Source organism: Gadus macrocephalus, chromosome 16 (assembly GCF_031168955.1).
Source record: "Gadus macrocephalus chromosome 16, ASM3116895v1".
NCBI lineage: Eukaryota > Metazoa > Chordata > Actinopteri > Gadiformes > Gadidae > Gadus > Gadus macrocephalus.
In genome coordinates this window covers 7,941,593-7,955,831 of record NC_082397.1, presented here as the reverse complement: position 1 = coordinate 7,955,831, position 14,239 = coordinate 7,941,593, and the positions used below count along the sequence as shown (strand labels likewise).

Genomic DNA, 14,239 nt, shown 5'->3' with positions numbered 1-14,239 from the left:
ATGTTTTTTACCAAAAACATTGTGCGTCAAGGAAACTCTTTTTTAAATTTGGTGGCAGCAATGGGATGATTCCTCTAGCCGAGTGGAGGGGACCTACATTTCGAAGAACATTGTTCAAGGAGCTTCATGGCGGGCCGCAGTGAAAGGTGAGCAGGTAGACGAAGAGACCTGCTAGGAGAAGAGATCACTGGTGGAGTTGAACTGCTGTCCTGTGGGGTTGGCCAAAGCCTGAAGGAGGAATAGCTCGGGAACTCCTTGTTGCTGACGTGAGCCTTGTGGGGAGCTATTGCCGAGCCTTAACAGAACAGCAGTGGCGGAGGACAGCAATGGCTGAGGACTTCCTGATGACATCCCCTGGAGGACCAGTCTGCAGCCCAGGGGAAGGGCCGGTGCTCAGAGGCCAAGTTATCTGCTGGAACTGCAGAGGCCTGAGCGGATTTTGCAGGTGGTCTGGAGGTCTGGATGGAGGAAGTCTCAGAGCTGGGCTGTGTACTGTGAAGACTGCAGTGTTTGGCCATGAAGGAGTGATCTTGGAATGAAGATCGGAGGTCACCTGAGAGACTTTATGAACTGTTTATTTAGCACAAATGACTTGCGCAATTTTTTTTCTTTTTTATCTACTGCGCTTGAAACTGTGTTTGCAATCTTAAAAGAGGGCGAAGGTAATGGGAAGATGTGAATGGCATCTTCACTGTGTTAAACCATGTTTTAAAAGATGCACATGTTCCTGTCTTGCTGTTAGCCGTAATAGTCTGCAGCTGTGGCTCATAGGTTAATTGAGCCACACCCATTCTGTTGCTCCTTAAGAGGGCCAGAGTTCTAGACTGGCGAAAGGCTTGAGTTGTGAAAGTGAATCCACTGTTGTGCTATTTGTTTTTAAGTAAAAATATGCTTTTTACCAAAAACATTGTGCGTCAAGGAAACTCTTTCTCATAGGTGTCATCAAAATTGGCCCATGTAATAAGCAACGCCTTTAAGGTGGGAACGGTCATGCGGTTCATCTCGTTTGTCCAAGTATTGTTCATGATGGAATAAAGATCAGTTCAACGGGAGCATTAGTGCCAGGCAGTCACATGGGAAATTACACATTTATTTTTGTACGGAATCACCCTGCTTCTGAAATGCGCGAACATCTCCGCCCAGCTCTCGTCCACCCAGTGGACGTTCGACGCGATCGTCTGTTGCCAGGCAGGTTTGGAATGGATGATGTATGGATTACTTAGGCGGTACAAATTCGGCACCCGGTACAAATTTGGTGTGACACCGCCACTCCGACAATTAGACGTCAATGTCGGCGTGGGAGTATGTCGGAATGGAAGGCCGTCCCCGATCAGTGCACTGTCTTCTTTTCTCTCGGACAGTGAGTTATCAGACACATTGCTTCAGCCGAACATAGCCCCGCCTTCTGTCAATCACTCCGGTGCGGTCTCCGGCAGTGATTCGACAGTGTTAGCTAAAGGTTGGCCAACACAGCCAAACCAAATCATTCTGTGACTAAAACTCGTAAATAGCAACTTAAGAAGAAATTTCCCCTTTTCTTTCAAAAATTAAGTTATTTTTGTCCACAAAGTTGAATCTGATCGCATAGAACCACAAATTAACAGATAATCCAGTGCAGGGCTCCAGAGTGCGCCTAATTTGGGCGCACATGCACCTAGAATTCGGGGTAGTGCGACCAAATATTTTATTTGGGCGCACCGGTGCGACTGAAAATTTATCTGGTATAATTATTATAATTTTATTTTTTTACTGAGCAGTCTATTCATAATATTGTAAATGACCACGGAAGAGGCAGTGAATGAAGTATTGATTAGACAGCGATTTATTAGATACCTAATAAACCGTTGGAACACGCAAGGCCGGTAACAATAGCAACGCCGCTAAACAAACCCGCAAAGCCCAATCCAGGGGTCTGTACTACGAAGCTCGATTAGAGGGTTAGCGAGGTATGTTGAGCTGAAAGCCTGGGTTAGCTGTACCATGAAAGTCGATCTCTTTAAGCGTCGCTGTATCACCATTGGTGACTTACGCTCGCAACAAACCTGGTTGGGAGCAGCTTTTCAGCGAGTCTACCCGGAGATCGGCTACTTATATCGGCGTGCGCAGCTTCCTAGCCCCTACTCCGACAATGGCGTCACCATTTGTGGGTGTTCCCATGGACCTCAGCGCACTTATCGTACAGGCGTCTCTCCCCCCCCCCCCCCCCCCTCAACAAATCAAAAAAATTGGGTGCACCATAAATACGTGCTGGTGCGCCCAAATAAAAAATTTAGGCGCACCAGTGCACCCAAGGAAAAAGTTAGTCTGGAGCCCTGAACCCCCTTACATGGTGGAAGGATAACGCCATAAGGTTCCCCGCCCTGGCTGCAGTAGCCAAATCATATTTGTCTATACCTGCCACATCAACGCCATCTGAAAGGCTTTTCTCAGTTGCTGGGAACATTGTTTCCAAAAAAAGGGTAAGCCTGACTCCTGAGCATGTGGAAATGCTTACATTCCTCCACTCCAATATATGACTGTATTTTGTCTTGAATGACACACTGACACACACACACACACACACACAGTTGTTATTTGCATGAATGAAGATGCTTTTTAACAGTAAGCTAGGCCTATGTTCATAAGTTCATAAAAAACATAAATGTTGAATTCTGAATATTTTTTATCTATTTTTTGTTGGAAAAGCACTTTTTTATATTAGCTTAAAGCCCCCAAGTTTACAAAAAGTGACTGTATTCTTTCAATAGCTCTAAGAAAGGGTGGCTGGTTGACCTTTTTATTTTTATATTGAAAGCTAGACATCAGAATGCATTATTTCTGTCTGGTACACTCTTACTAGAATTGTATTTTCGAATTTTGAAAAATTCTATACTTTGTTATTTTTATGTGAATAAGGAATTAAAATATGCACTTTTTTTTGTTCAATTCTGTTGGTTCAGGAAGGACGGAAGGCCTTTGTGTTTTCAAGGCTTCAAGGTTTCATTGAATGCTACCTTCTAAGAATGCATTCCTTTGCACTTTTATTATGGAATTTTAAGGCAATAAACATGCATTGCAAATGCAATGTTAAGGAATTCATGTTTTTTTCATTCAGATATGTAAATCAACATGTATAAATTGCTATTAGTCAATTAATGGGGAGATAATCGATAATCGAATCGAATCAAAATCGAATCGAACTGAAAAAATGAATCGTAATCGTAAAATCGTAAAATTAATCGATGCATCGAAAAAATGATCGCTAGATTAATCGTTTAAAAAATAATCGTTTATCCCAGCCCTAAGTGCTACCAACTGATAATTATTTCAGGTGGAAATGTAATCCTCCACTTATGCTGTGTTCCAGCTTTATTCATTTTAACCAAGTTGTATCCACATTGAATATTTCCCTTGCACAACAATCTTTCTATCGTCACCAAGATGACATATTATAGGCCCTGCTGTTGTGGAGATAAACTCTATTTACTTTGGGTATGTTCTTTTCTGAAAAAAAAAAAAGTTTTCCCCTGATATTAAAAATGGTATAGAATATCAATATTGTGACAACACTACTATAAACGAGATTGTGATTATTCAGTTAGACCTACAAGAAACGTGAAAGTTAAAAAATACATATCTTTGCTACTACATTGGACATTTAGTTATGTACATTTGCATGAAATCCGGATAAAAGCATGCAGGTCTACATATAACTGAGCGATAGCTTTAATAGGTTGCAACGGTGGCCTGATATCACTTCATGGCATGATGTGACCGTTTGGTAGTAAACAAAGAGAAATTTGTTATTTTTTATGTGTGGAAGCTAACGTTCAGCTTCAGCCTGAGCTAGGATGTGTTTTCTGAGCCCCCCAAAACCTGGCCAGGTGTCTGGCAAAAAGAGGCCCGTCCACGATTCTGATTTTAATTTGGGCAAGTGAACATGACTTTCGGGCAAGTCGAACATGACCTGTACTTGCCCGATGGGCAAGTGCTTTTGAAACCTTAGTGTCAACCCCTACAGGGACATTTTATTAGGCAGGTAAAGATCTATTTATGAGGATTATTACTAGCAGAAGTAGTCTTTTCTAGGTTATTCCACAAGTTACATCAAGAATATGTTGTGCCTTCAAACCAACAAACTTTAACTAACTAGTTAACCACTCTTAGCTGTGGCATTACGCATCAATGGCTTGAATGAGGAAATAGAAGACGCTTTACCCATTCCTTTAGAGCTCTTGATCTATACATGTTTGAAGCATTAGAAAATGGTCTCTGCTCTACCTGAGCAGACACCATGAGGAGGCATTTGCCCATTTACTTAATAGTAGATGTTGACCAGGCCTGCTCAATCATGAGTCCCCATGCAACAATAGCGCAGTCTTGGAGCGAAGGCAGGATTATATTTCACTGCCTGTGTTACAGGTATAACTATGCATGTGACAAATAAAGAATCTCTTGATCTCTTTAACAGTACAGGAATGCTGATGGTGTGAAAATACCTAGACAGACTTGGATTATGATTATTAGTTATTCAATTTGGTAATCAGATACAGACTTTCTTTTCGTATCACTACAGTAATTTGGGTAGAGTGGTTTATATTTTCATTGATCTGGGCATTCAAACATGGCACACGCAATTTCAACCTGACATCGGGCCGGTCGGATCAAAGCCCCCCCATGCTTTTTTGTGATTATGACCTGTGGCTCCCTTCCTGGGCAACGAGCGGTGAGGTTGCAGATTTCAACCAACTGAATACCGCCCCCCCGCCTCCCATTGTTAAGACAGCATTAATAATATAAACAGACGGTTTGCTACCTAACAAGAAAAATAAAGTGTCAAATCTGACTAGCCTAAATGACATGAAGTTGGTGAGAATCAACTTCATGTCATCAAAAATGTTTAGGATCATGACAAGAGGTTCGGATAATTGCGAGGTAATCACAGAAAGAGTAGCGTAACCGGTTAAAACAGTAAGGAATTGGTATCAAAAGCACAGGCATAAGAGTGACAAAGGCACAGGCAGCGACCCAAAGGAAATATGTTATGGCTATGGTACGAGCATTTGTTAGTATGCTATGATACCTTAGTGGAAAAGAGATGGCAATCAAGCAATCTAAAGCCATAACAGCTAAAGCCAACATCTCCATCGCTTCAGCTACCTGAAAGCTGAACATTTGAATCAAACATGCCGCATAGGAAATCGTATTCGCACCAGCCAATAATACACCAATCATAGTTGGGCATGAACTTGAACTAATCAGTATATCAACAACAGCCAAATTGCAAATCAGAAGATACATTGGTTTGTGTAGTTTCTTGTCTAAAATGATAAAGACTATGTTGAGTGTATTAGCTACAATTATTAAAACATAAACAACTAACATCACAAAACCTATTTCCATTTGTCTTTCAACCTTTTCAAAGCCTCCGATAACAAATTCTGTTATTTGAATTGAGCCATTATGCAAGTTCATTTTTTCCCTTGACTCAATTGATTCAATGACAATCTATGAATGTTAAAAGTAAATCACAAAGCCAAAATCAATCTATTGCATCACATATCAATACTTATCGTAGAGCATACAATCTTAAACAGATCATAACTGTACAAGTAATCTGATATAAATAATAAACAAGCACACAACTAATTGAAGCAGTAACTACATTTTGGTGAATCACCTTAATTATTGCAAAAAAAAAGTTATATTTTAGAACAAGGTTTTGCTTGGACCTTTTAAGTCAGAGGATTGTTTAATATTCATGAACTGGACACAATCACAGAGGCAACATCCAATCAAATCCAAATAAGGCTGGATTAAACATAAGCATGAGCATCAAAGGGACATTTTATTAGGCAGGTAAAGATCTATTTATGAGGATTATTATTAGCAAAAATAGTTTTTTCTAGGTTATTCCACAAATTGCATTAAGAATATGCTGCGACTTCAAACCAGCAAACTTTGCCTAACTACCTAACCACCCTGAGCAGTGGCATTACGCATCAAGATCCTGGCTTGAATAAGGGAAAATTAGAAGCTTGACCCATTCCTTTAGAGCTATTGATCTATACATGCTTGAAGTATTAGAAAATGTTCTCTGTTCGACCTAAATCGACACCATCAGGAAGCATTTGCCCACATACCTAATAATTGAGGTTGACCAGGCCTGCTCAATCATGAGTCCCCATGCAACAGTAGCACAGTCTTGGAGCGAAGGCAGGATTATATTTCACTGCCTGTTTTACAGGTATATGCATGTGACAAATAAACATTCTCTTGATCTCTTGAACAGTGCAGCAATGCTGATGGTGTTAAAATACCTAGACAGACTTGGATTATGAATATTAGAATAGATACAGTTATCCAATTTGGGATGACAGTGGTGATAGAGAGCGCTGACTCAATACTCGCGTTGTAAAGCCCAGTTCAGACCAAAGATTTGCCTTGCAACGACTTGCAACGAGACGGTTTTAGAACGTCGCAGGGGCGGTGTGAACTGGTCGTTGCAAGGAGTCGCAAGGAGCTGCAAGGAGTCGCCAGATATTGAACATGTCAAATCGCAAGGTCCAGTTTTAGAACGCGGCGATTTAGCTATTTCTCTTCAGCCAATCACAGCACAGAACAACTTGTACGTCACAGCCTTACTAGAGTTAAGACCATAAATTGGTTGCGTTTCCAAAAAATAAGACGCCTTTACATCCAGTTATTCAAAACCTTATGTTGTGTTTCCCTCCACTGCTTGAAAATTGCCAAAAAAACAGTTTTGCGCTCATTCTATCATTTCGGTCGCCTGATGTGGTGTTGTTGCCCCCTTACTGGATCGTCTCTGTGGGCAAAGCAGCGACTTCGGAAATCAATGCGACGCAAGTCACATTGACGCCTTTAACTGGATGTAAAGGCGTCTTATTTTTGGAAACGCGACCAACTCATGGTCTTAACTCTACAAGATAGTAGGGTCAGAAGTTGATCTGGCTGCCTTTCTTGTTTTCAGGAAGAATTCATGATTTTTCTACTACGGCAGAGAATTTCTCTGTGGATCTACGGTACAACGGACTGGAATCCAACCTTATTATTTATTATTATTTTAAAACTGCCACCATTTCACTCTCACTAACATAATTAGGTCTGTTTATAATTAAAGGTTGGGTATGGGATTTGCGAAACGCCAGCAGATTTTGAAAATACACAACTCAAATGGTCCTACCCCCTCTCCTTCAACGCTGACTCTGATTCCACCCATTCCAAGTACATGGACGCACAATCATGCACGAGCGCGAACACAGATGCGTGAGAGCGAGCCATTAGCTAGCTCCAGTAGCTACCGCGAATAACTACAAACAGGAGCTTGCTCTGGGTCACGAGCTCTGGGTCACGAGTACTGCACGAAGGGGTCGCGCGCGGGGCGCGGGGGAGGGGGAGTGCAGTACGACCGTTTGATTGACGTACTTACTGTCCAATGCAACTCGGTGGCTCTGGAAATCATTGGCTGGAGTTTTTTGAGCCCTGCCCGTTCCACAGATGATTGACTTGTTTAATTTTCATGTCAGTACTTCTAACTCAGTGGCTGTAAGTGGGTTATGATAAGGATTTCAAGTAATTTTGCAAAAATGGCCAAAAAAGCGAAATCCATACCCAACCTTTAAGTTATCCATCTCCAAGTAGTAGTTGAGCCAATGGTTGAGCAAACTGAAATTCAGCGAACGGAAAATGCAATGTATCCAACAACGGGTAATCTAAACTAACTTTATCTAAACTAACTTAACTCCAATGCAGATGTAGTGGAGGATGACAAAACACACTGGGCCGATTGCTCTGTCGCTAGCTTAGCCACTTTTTAGAGTTTAACACAGGTTTAAACTCGTCGGTGACGCAAGAAGTCACGTGACGTCTTAAACTCCATTGCTGTGTCATATGTACTTGTGGTTTAACCTGCAACTGCGTTTTACCTTGATCTCAAGACTAAACCAGTTTGCAGGATGAAACAAGGCTCCATCATAACCAACACACACACAGAATTAGTTTTATGAATAATAGGTATGATACATTTACACTTATTACACCAGGTAGGCCTTCAGTACAATACAGGCTACAATATAGGAGTTGCTTAAAGTGCCCAACTAAAACTCTACAAAGAACAGATTATTTGTATGTAAAAAAAATAAATGAACGCACAGAGGATCGTACCATTCAACGAAACATAAAAAGGTCAATGCTTAACTAAAATGGTCCTAACTCTCCTTCTCCGAGAATTGAAAGGCGTGACATTACCCTAATTACTCACATAGGCCTATTAGTTCATCTTCAATTAATTAAGTTATCACGTTTGCATACACACACCAAGAGAAAACAATGACAAGTAATTGATTGACATAGGTGAGGGCAGATTCCAGACTCAGATTTCCACAAAAAGTAGCCTAGACTATTTCATAATCTACGTCAACATCATTAGCGTTTTTATTATATTAAAGTTCATTTTAAATTCCCATTAAGTTTTTGTTGGTAATTATAGCTCAAAATGCATCCACCATGAAGTTAAGACTGCATCTGCTCTTTGGTATACAGAGTACTTCCGTTTTCCAAGCAGTTTAAACCGAGTCAGCTAGGAATCAGCTGATCCTGTACGAGTCGTTACACAGCAATCACGTTCAACCTTGTGCGCAGCTGCGCGTTAAACTCCAAAACCTCAGTTTTAAGGAGTACGGTTTTAAAGCGCAGCACAGCTAGCGCAATGCTAACTGACAGAGCAATCGGCCCACTAACTCTAGCCTACTCTCAAGCAAAATAAAAATAAAAATAATCGCAAACCTAACTAATCTAACCTACGCACATGATGCTCAGCTGTGCCAGAGCGTTCACAGTTGCTAGGGAAACCACCTACCGTCGCCGCCCGTTGCAGCGTGTTGCAGCCAGTGTGAACTGCCCAGTTTTAGAACGTTGCAGCCCGTCTCGTCGCAAGGAGTTGCGAGTTGCAAGTCGTTGCAAGGCAAATCTTTGGTCTGAACTGGGCTTAAGTTCCTTTTACATCGAATGTTTGTTGCAAATTTTTTCACACAACAATTCAATGACAATTGTTGAGTGAAATGGACTGTACACATACAATGCGAGAAAAAGCATATGCAGATGAAACCAAAGGTGAAAAATAATAGAAAGAAACATACGATGGTGGCCAAATTAAAATAATATTAAGGATCATGACAAGAGGTTCAAACAATGGCGGGTTAATCACAGAACGCGAGAAAAAACCTTCGTTTTCACATTCAGGTAGGCCAAGGGGAGAAGGGCCAGGTTAGCTCTCGTATGCGTTAATTTTAAAACACTAAGGAATTGGTATCAAAAGCACAGGCATAAACATACAGGGCATGCAGGAATTATATGTAAATATTTGTATAGATGTTATTTATTGTTTATGAAAATGTTTGAAGGGCTTGTATATATCGAGACGTCACATTGCATCTTGAATTTGGAAGCATAGAAATGTTATTGGTAGAACTGGTGTTTGGGTAATGGTTTAGTATTTAATCTAGAAATTATTTGACATTATGAGGGAGATATTTACGTTTATTTAAGATTTCTTATAACTACAACCCTCTCGAGGCAACTCAGAATGGCAGAGTATATACCGTGTATATATATATATATATATATATATATATAATATTCTGAAACTGAATTAAAATATATTTCAAGCCACAAGCATTGTATTATTAAAGTTAGTAGGAATTACAATAGCATTTTTGTCTCTGTGTTGTCCTTATTCTACTTGTAATATTCACATTTGACTAAGTTATCTAACAAGGGACAAATAAAAGAAATGTATAAAGTGGTATGACTTGCATCCCAGCACTTGTTTATGATGCATACAATTTTTTCTGAGGGTCAATGGAAGTGATTTTTTCACTTGCAGCATTCATAACAAAAGTGCCTTGTGCTTGAAATAAACAACAGTCAGGTAATGAGCTCCCAGTAGAATCAAATTAGTTTCCAACAATGGTCCCATGTGTGTCATTAAACGGTTGCATGTTGACATGCAAGTGTGTGCGTGTGTGTGTGTGTGTGTGTGTGTGTGTGTGTGTGTGTGTGTGTGTGTGTGTGTGTGTGTGTGTGTGTGTGTGTGTGTGTGTGTGTGTGTGTGTGTGTGTGTGTGTGCGTGTGTGCGTGCGTGTTTGTGGGTATGTGTACAGGTTTGCATTTGAGGATTGCTAGGAGACGTTTACATAACAAAATACCTGGCTAAGTTAGTAACATAATGCAGTATTCCATCAGTTACGTGACAACAAAACTTTCTCTAAACAAAAAAAATGCCTGTTTGATTGAGTGTCTTCTGCAGATAAATTTGAATGATTTAGAACCCATGCCAATAATTTCCTTAAGTGACATTTGATGATAATGGCAAATCATAAGTAGCTTGTGAAAGAGCTTTAAAGAGGAGTCAATACTTTGTAATTACTTTCCCATCACCACATATATATTTATACCACTACTATTACAACTATTTCTTCTGCCACTTCTATAATAACTAATGCTATTACTCCTGCCACTATTACTGCTTTTACTACTGCAACTGTACCTACTGCTACAATAACTAGTTACTCTACTACTACTGCTACTACAACTATGACCCATAATAAACATTACAATACTCATACTATAAATTTGATCCAATCAAGGTAATTTCTGACAGAGGTTCGACAATTAAGTCACATTATATTATTTTAATCGTACACAAATTAAAATAACATTATGACTCAGTGTTACTCATATTGATGTTATAAATATATGAATACCATAATATATTAATGGAACAACATTTCTTAGATAGGTCATTTTTGCTCATAGGCATCCGCATTCTTGGGGCCTGCATTACCAGTTAACCCCTTAGGATTTATAAATTGCCCCTTGAAATATGAATCAATGTCCCATTAGGGGGTTTTCCCATCACTAGAGATGTTTGAGTACTTAGGGAGTTTCACTAATAATAAAATTAACTGGAAGGCTGTTTATTCTGGGGTTACATACAGGTCTAATGGTGGTTATTACAGAGCTGTTAGGCTGCCAGAGCATAAGTGCTCCGGCAGCCTAACAACAAACACAGTGTCCTTGATGCTTTGCAACTGACAGGGAGCTACATAGGCGATATATTATATACAGATCTATATAAACCTTGTTGTTGATAATATCGTTAGCATGACGATGTTACTGAAAATGATCTCAAAGTATTGGTTTCAGTCGGGTACCATTCATTTTACCGCTTGCTCGGACCAAATGTATATCTTACACTTCATTTTAGTGTATAATAGCATGACAGTAATTTCTGAGGGCCCTAAATACTGCAGAGGATTGCCAACAAAAACTTTCATAATCTATGAGAGTTGGAAACGTGTTGTGTCTAGAGCAGTTGGTCAGTTCCGGGCTACTTAAGAAACATGGTGGTGCAACATGGCGGGCTCAGTGAGCATACGTATATGTAGCTATGTAGTATGTAGATATATAATTTGATTAACATTTGATCATCGATGATCATTTATTTAAATTTCCAAGGCATCGTGATATTGTCTAGAGCTGCTTGTAGAAATAACAGACTAGAGACAACAGTATTATGTCGAAACATAACAGCAACAATAGCAGCTCCAACAATTCTTACAAATGTAAGGGAAATAGAAGTAGTGACCCCTCTATTTCCTTGTGTCTGTCTAGATACTAGCAGCTTCATAACCCTGCTCCCCTGACAGAACATCTGAAAGGGAACATCCCTGTATCCCACATTCCCATTTGGATGGGCTGAATAAAGGTAATCTCATCAAATCAGGGGATCTTACAAAGTTCCCTGCCATTAACCCATGTCAGGAAGTATTGAAGGACAATTCCGGTATTTAGCACATTGAGCTCCATTTCTAGGTTGTCTAGGAGGAAATAGAGTGGTTGACACCGAAATGTTGACTATTTGTCTTTTCTTGGGTATTTGGCTAATTCCGAATCGTCCCTGCCTACTTCAGAATGGCTGGCAACAGGCAATCACGAACCTGTCCTTAAAACACTCTTAAACTTTAGTTTTCAGAAATGTGCAAATCACAGAGTGGTAAGTGGGGTTCGTTGATGTTCTGAATAAAGTGTTGTAGCGTAATACAGTTTCTGTCGTGCTTTATTTGGCCTTTTGTAAATCCATTGATTTCTGTTGGAAGACTCATTGCTCGTTGACCGGAAACAGAAAGGGGGGCAGGTTGTAGTCTTTTCACTTGGTTCTAGCCCCACTGTTGAGACAGAGAACTGAGTGAAAAGACTACAGCCAAATGTAAACAACCCTATTTCCGACAGAAACTGTATTTCACTACGATACTTGATTTGGAACATCATTGAACACCACTAACCACTCGGTAGGTTGCTCATTTCAGAAAACAAACGTTTAGGGTTGTTTTAAGGGCAGGTACAGTATGTGAATGCCCGTAGCCAGCCATTCTGAAGCAGGCAGGGGCGATTCAAAATGAGCCAAATACTCGAGACAGGACCAATAGTCCAAATTTTGGTGTAAACAACCAAAAGGGGGCTCGATGTGCTAAATACCGGAATTGTCCTTTAACAATGGTACCCATAACCATCACAAAGCTCTCCATACACTCTGTAGCAGGTTAGCAATCCTCCTCCTCAGAGTCAGGCGGATGATGTCAAACCACATGATTGCGAATGTGCTCTAAGGGGAGGAACTTTATCCACTAAAGGTTCTCTCACCTAATCAGCAAATCCTCTGGGATAATGCTGAAAATAATATATTAATGTCCACTGTATTTCAGCCAGATCTCACATCCAGAGCATGCATCTCACTCCTGGATCTTCAGTATTATGCCATACTAAAAAGTGAGATGAGCATTCTGAATCTTCTAATTGTCTTCTTAACCGTCATTCAAGGTTCCCTTTTGACCGTTTTTTCCAGCATTACATTTTTTTACTATCCTATTACTATTATAATGAATACCAGCAACACGACGGTCACAGAATTTATAATCCTTGGCTTCCCAGGACTCAACCCTAAATATGATGGCCTGGTGGCAGCCTTCCTCTTTGTCCTGTACTTGATCATTGTCGGTGGAAATCTCTTAATTTTGGTGTTTGTGTGCTGTGAGAGGAGTCTCCACAAGCCCACCTATTTAATCTTCTGCCATCTGGCCATGAACGACCTGTTGTTTGGAACGGTGACGCTTCCCAAGATGATATCCAGATATTGGCTGGATGACAGAATCATACCATTTGGCGCCTGCTTCACTCAGATGTACTTTGTCCACTCTTTAGGAGCCATCCACTCCATCATTCTGCTGATCATGGCCCTCGATCGCTTCATCGCAATCTGCGTCCCGCTGCGCTACCCCGCCCTGATTACCACCAAGAATATTTCCATTGTGTGTTTGTTGTCTTGGGCCCTCACATTTCTCAGTATGTCAGGAGTTATGACCCACGCGCTCAACTTGTCGTACTGCGCTTCAAACGTCATCATTCAGTGCTATTGTGACTTCATATCTATCAGCAGCCTCGGCTGTGGAAAGGAGGAGGTGAAGTTTGCTAAGTCTGTCGCCGTGGGCTATGCCATGTTCAGTCTGTTGCTTCCCCTGGCGTTCATTATTTTTTCATACTTTTCCATTATCATTGTGGCAGTTTTGAAACTGGCCAGAACGAGGGAAGGGCGATACAAAGCCCTATCCACGTGCACGCCACAGATCTTCATAACCTGTCTGTATTACCTGCCCCGCTGTTTTGTCTATGTCTCAAGTTACGTAGGGTTTTCTTTTGGTATCGATTTCCAGATTTCTCTGGTATTGTTGTACAGTCTCTGTCCGGCTGCTGTAAATCCGATCATTTATTGTTTAAAGACGAAGGATATTAAGGAAAATATGACAAAAAGGTTGAAAAAAACAAGAATCGGTGTGAGGGTTGAAAGGCCAAGCAAATAATAAAGCAGTGGTACTTAATGTAAAATGTCCAATAATTCAACTTCCACTTGGCATACAAGCACACACCTTTACAATGTAAATACAAATACAGTCTGTTTATTTTTTAAATATTTAGATAATTGCAATTATTTTGTATACATTACCTCACACTGGTATACGCTGATAAGCTGAATTATTTTGTGAACGCCGCGTTTTGCTTTGGAAAAGTGAACCTGACGAAGCAACAGCGAAACGCATCGTTCACAAAATATTATAATAATATAAATATAGCTTATCAGCATACAAGAGTGTGCTGTGATTTTACACTACTTTGACTTGATATA

General features: G+C 40.4%; 2 protein-coding genes across 2 annotated transcripts in view; one reads left to right on the top strand and one right to left on the bottom strand.

The window, feature by feature from the left end:
- Positions 1–171: 171 nt before the first annotated feature.
- Positions 172–14,239, bottom strand: part of LOC132475006 (putative olfactory receptor 13C6) — an 81,005-nt gene continuing 66,937 nt past the window's right edge. The window contains 3 exon segments of the mRNA XM_060075963.1: positions 172–367; positions 4,831–4,874; positions 4,876–7,188. Of these exon segments, the coding sequence (XP_059931946.1) occupies positions 172–367; positions 4,831–4,874; positions 4,876–5,454 (819 nt within the window). The 5' untranslated portion in view covers positions 5,455–7,188.
- On the top strand, positions 12,936–14,000 carry LOC132474806 (olfactory receptor 52K1-like). The gene has a single exon (XM_060075677.1). It carries the CDS (start codon positions 12,939–12,941, stop codon positions 13,914–13,916), a length of 978 nt encoding a protein of 325 aa, XP_059931660.1. The 5' UTR covers positions 12,936–12,938; the 3' UTR covers positions 13,917–14,000.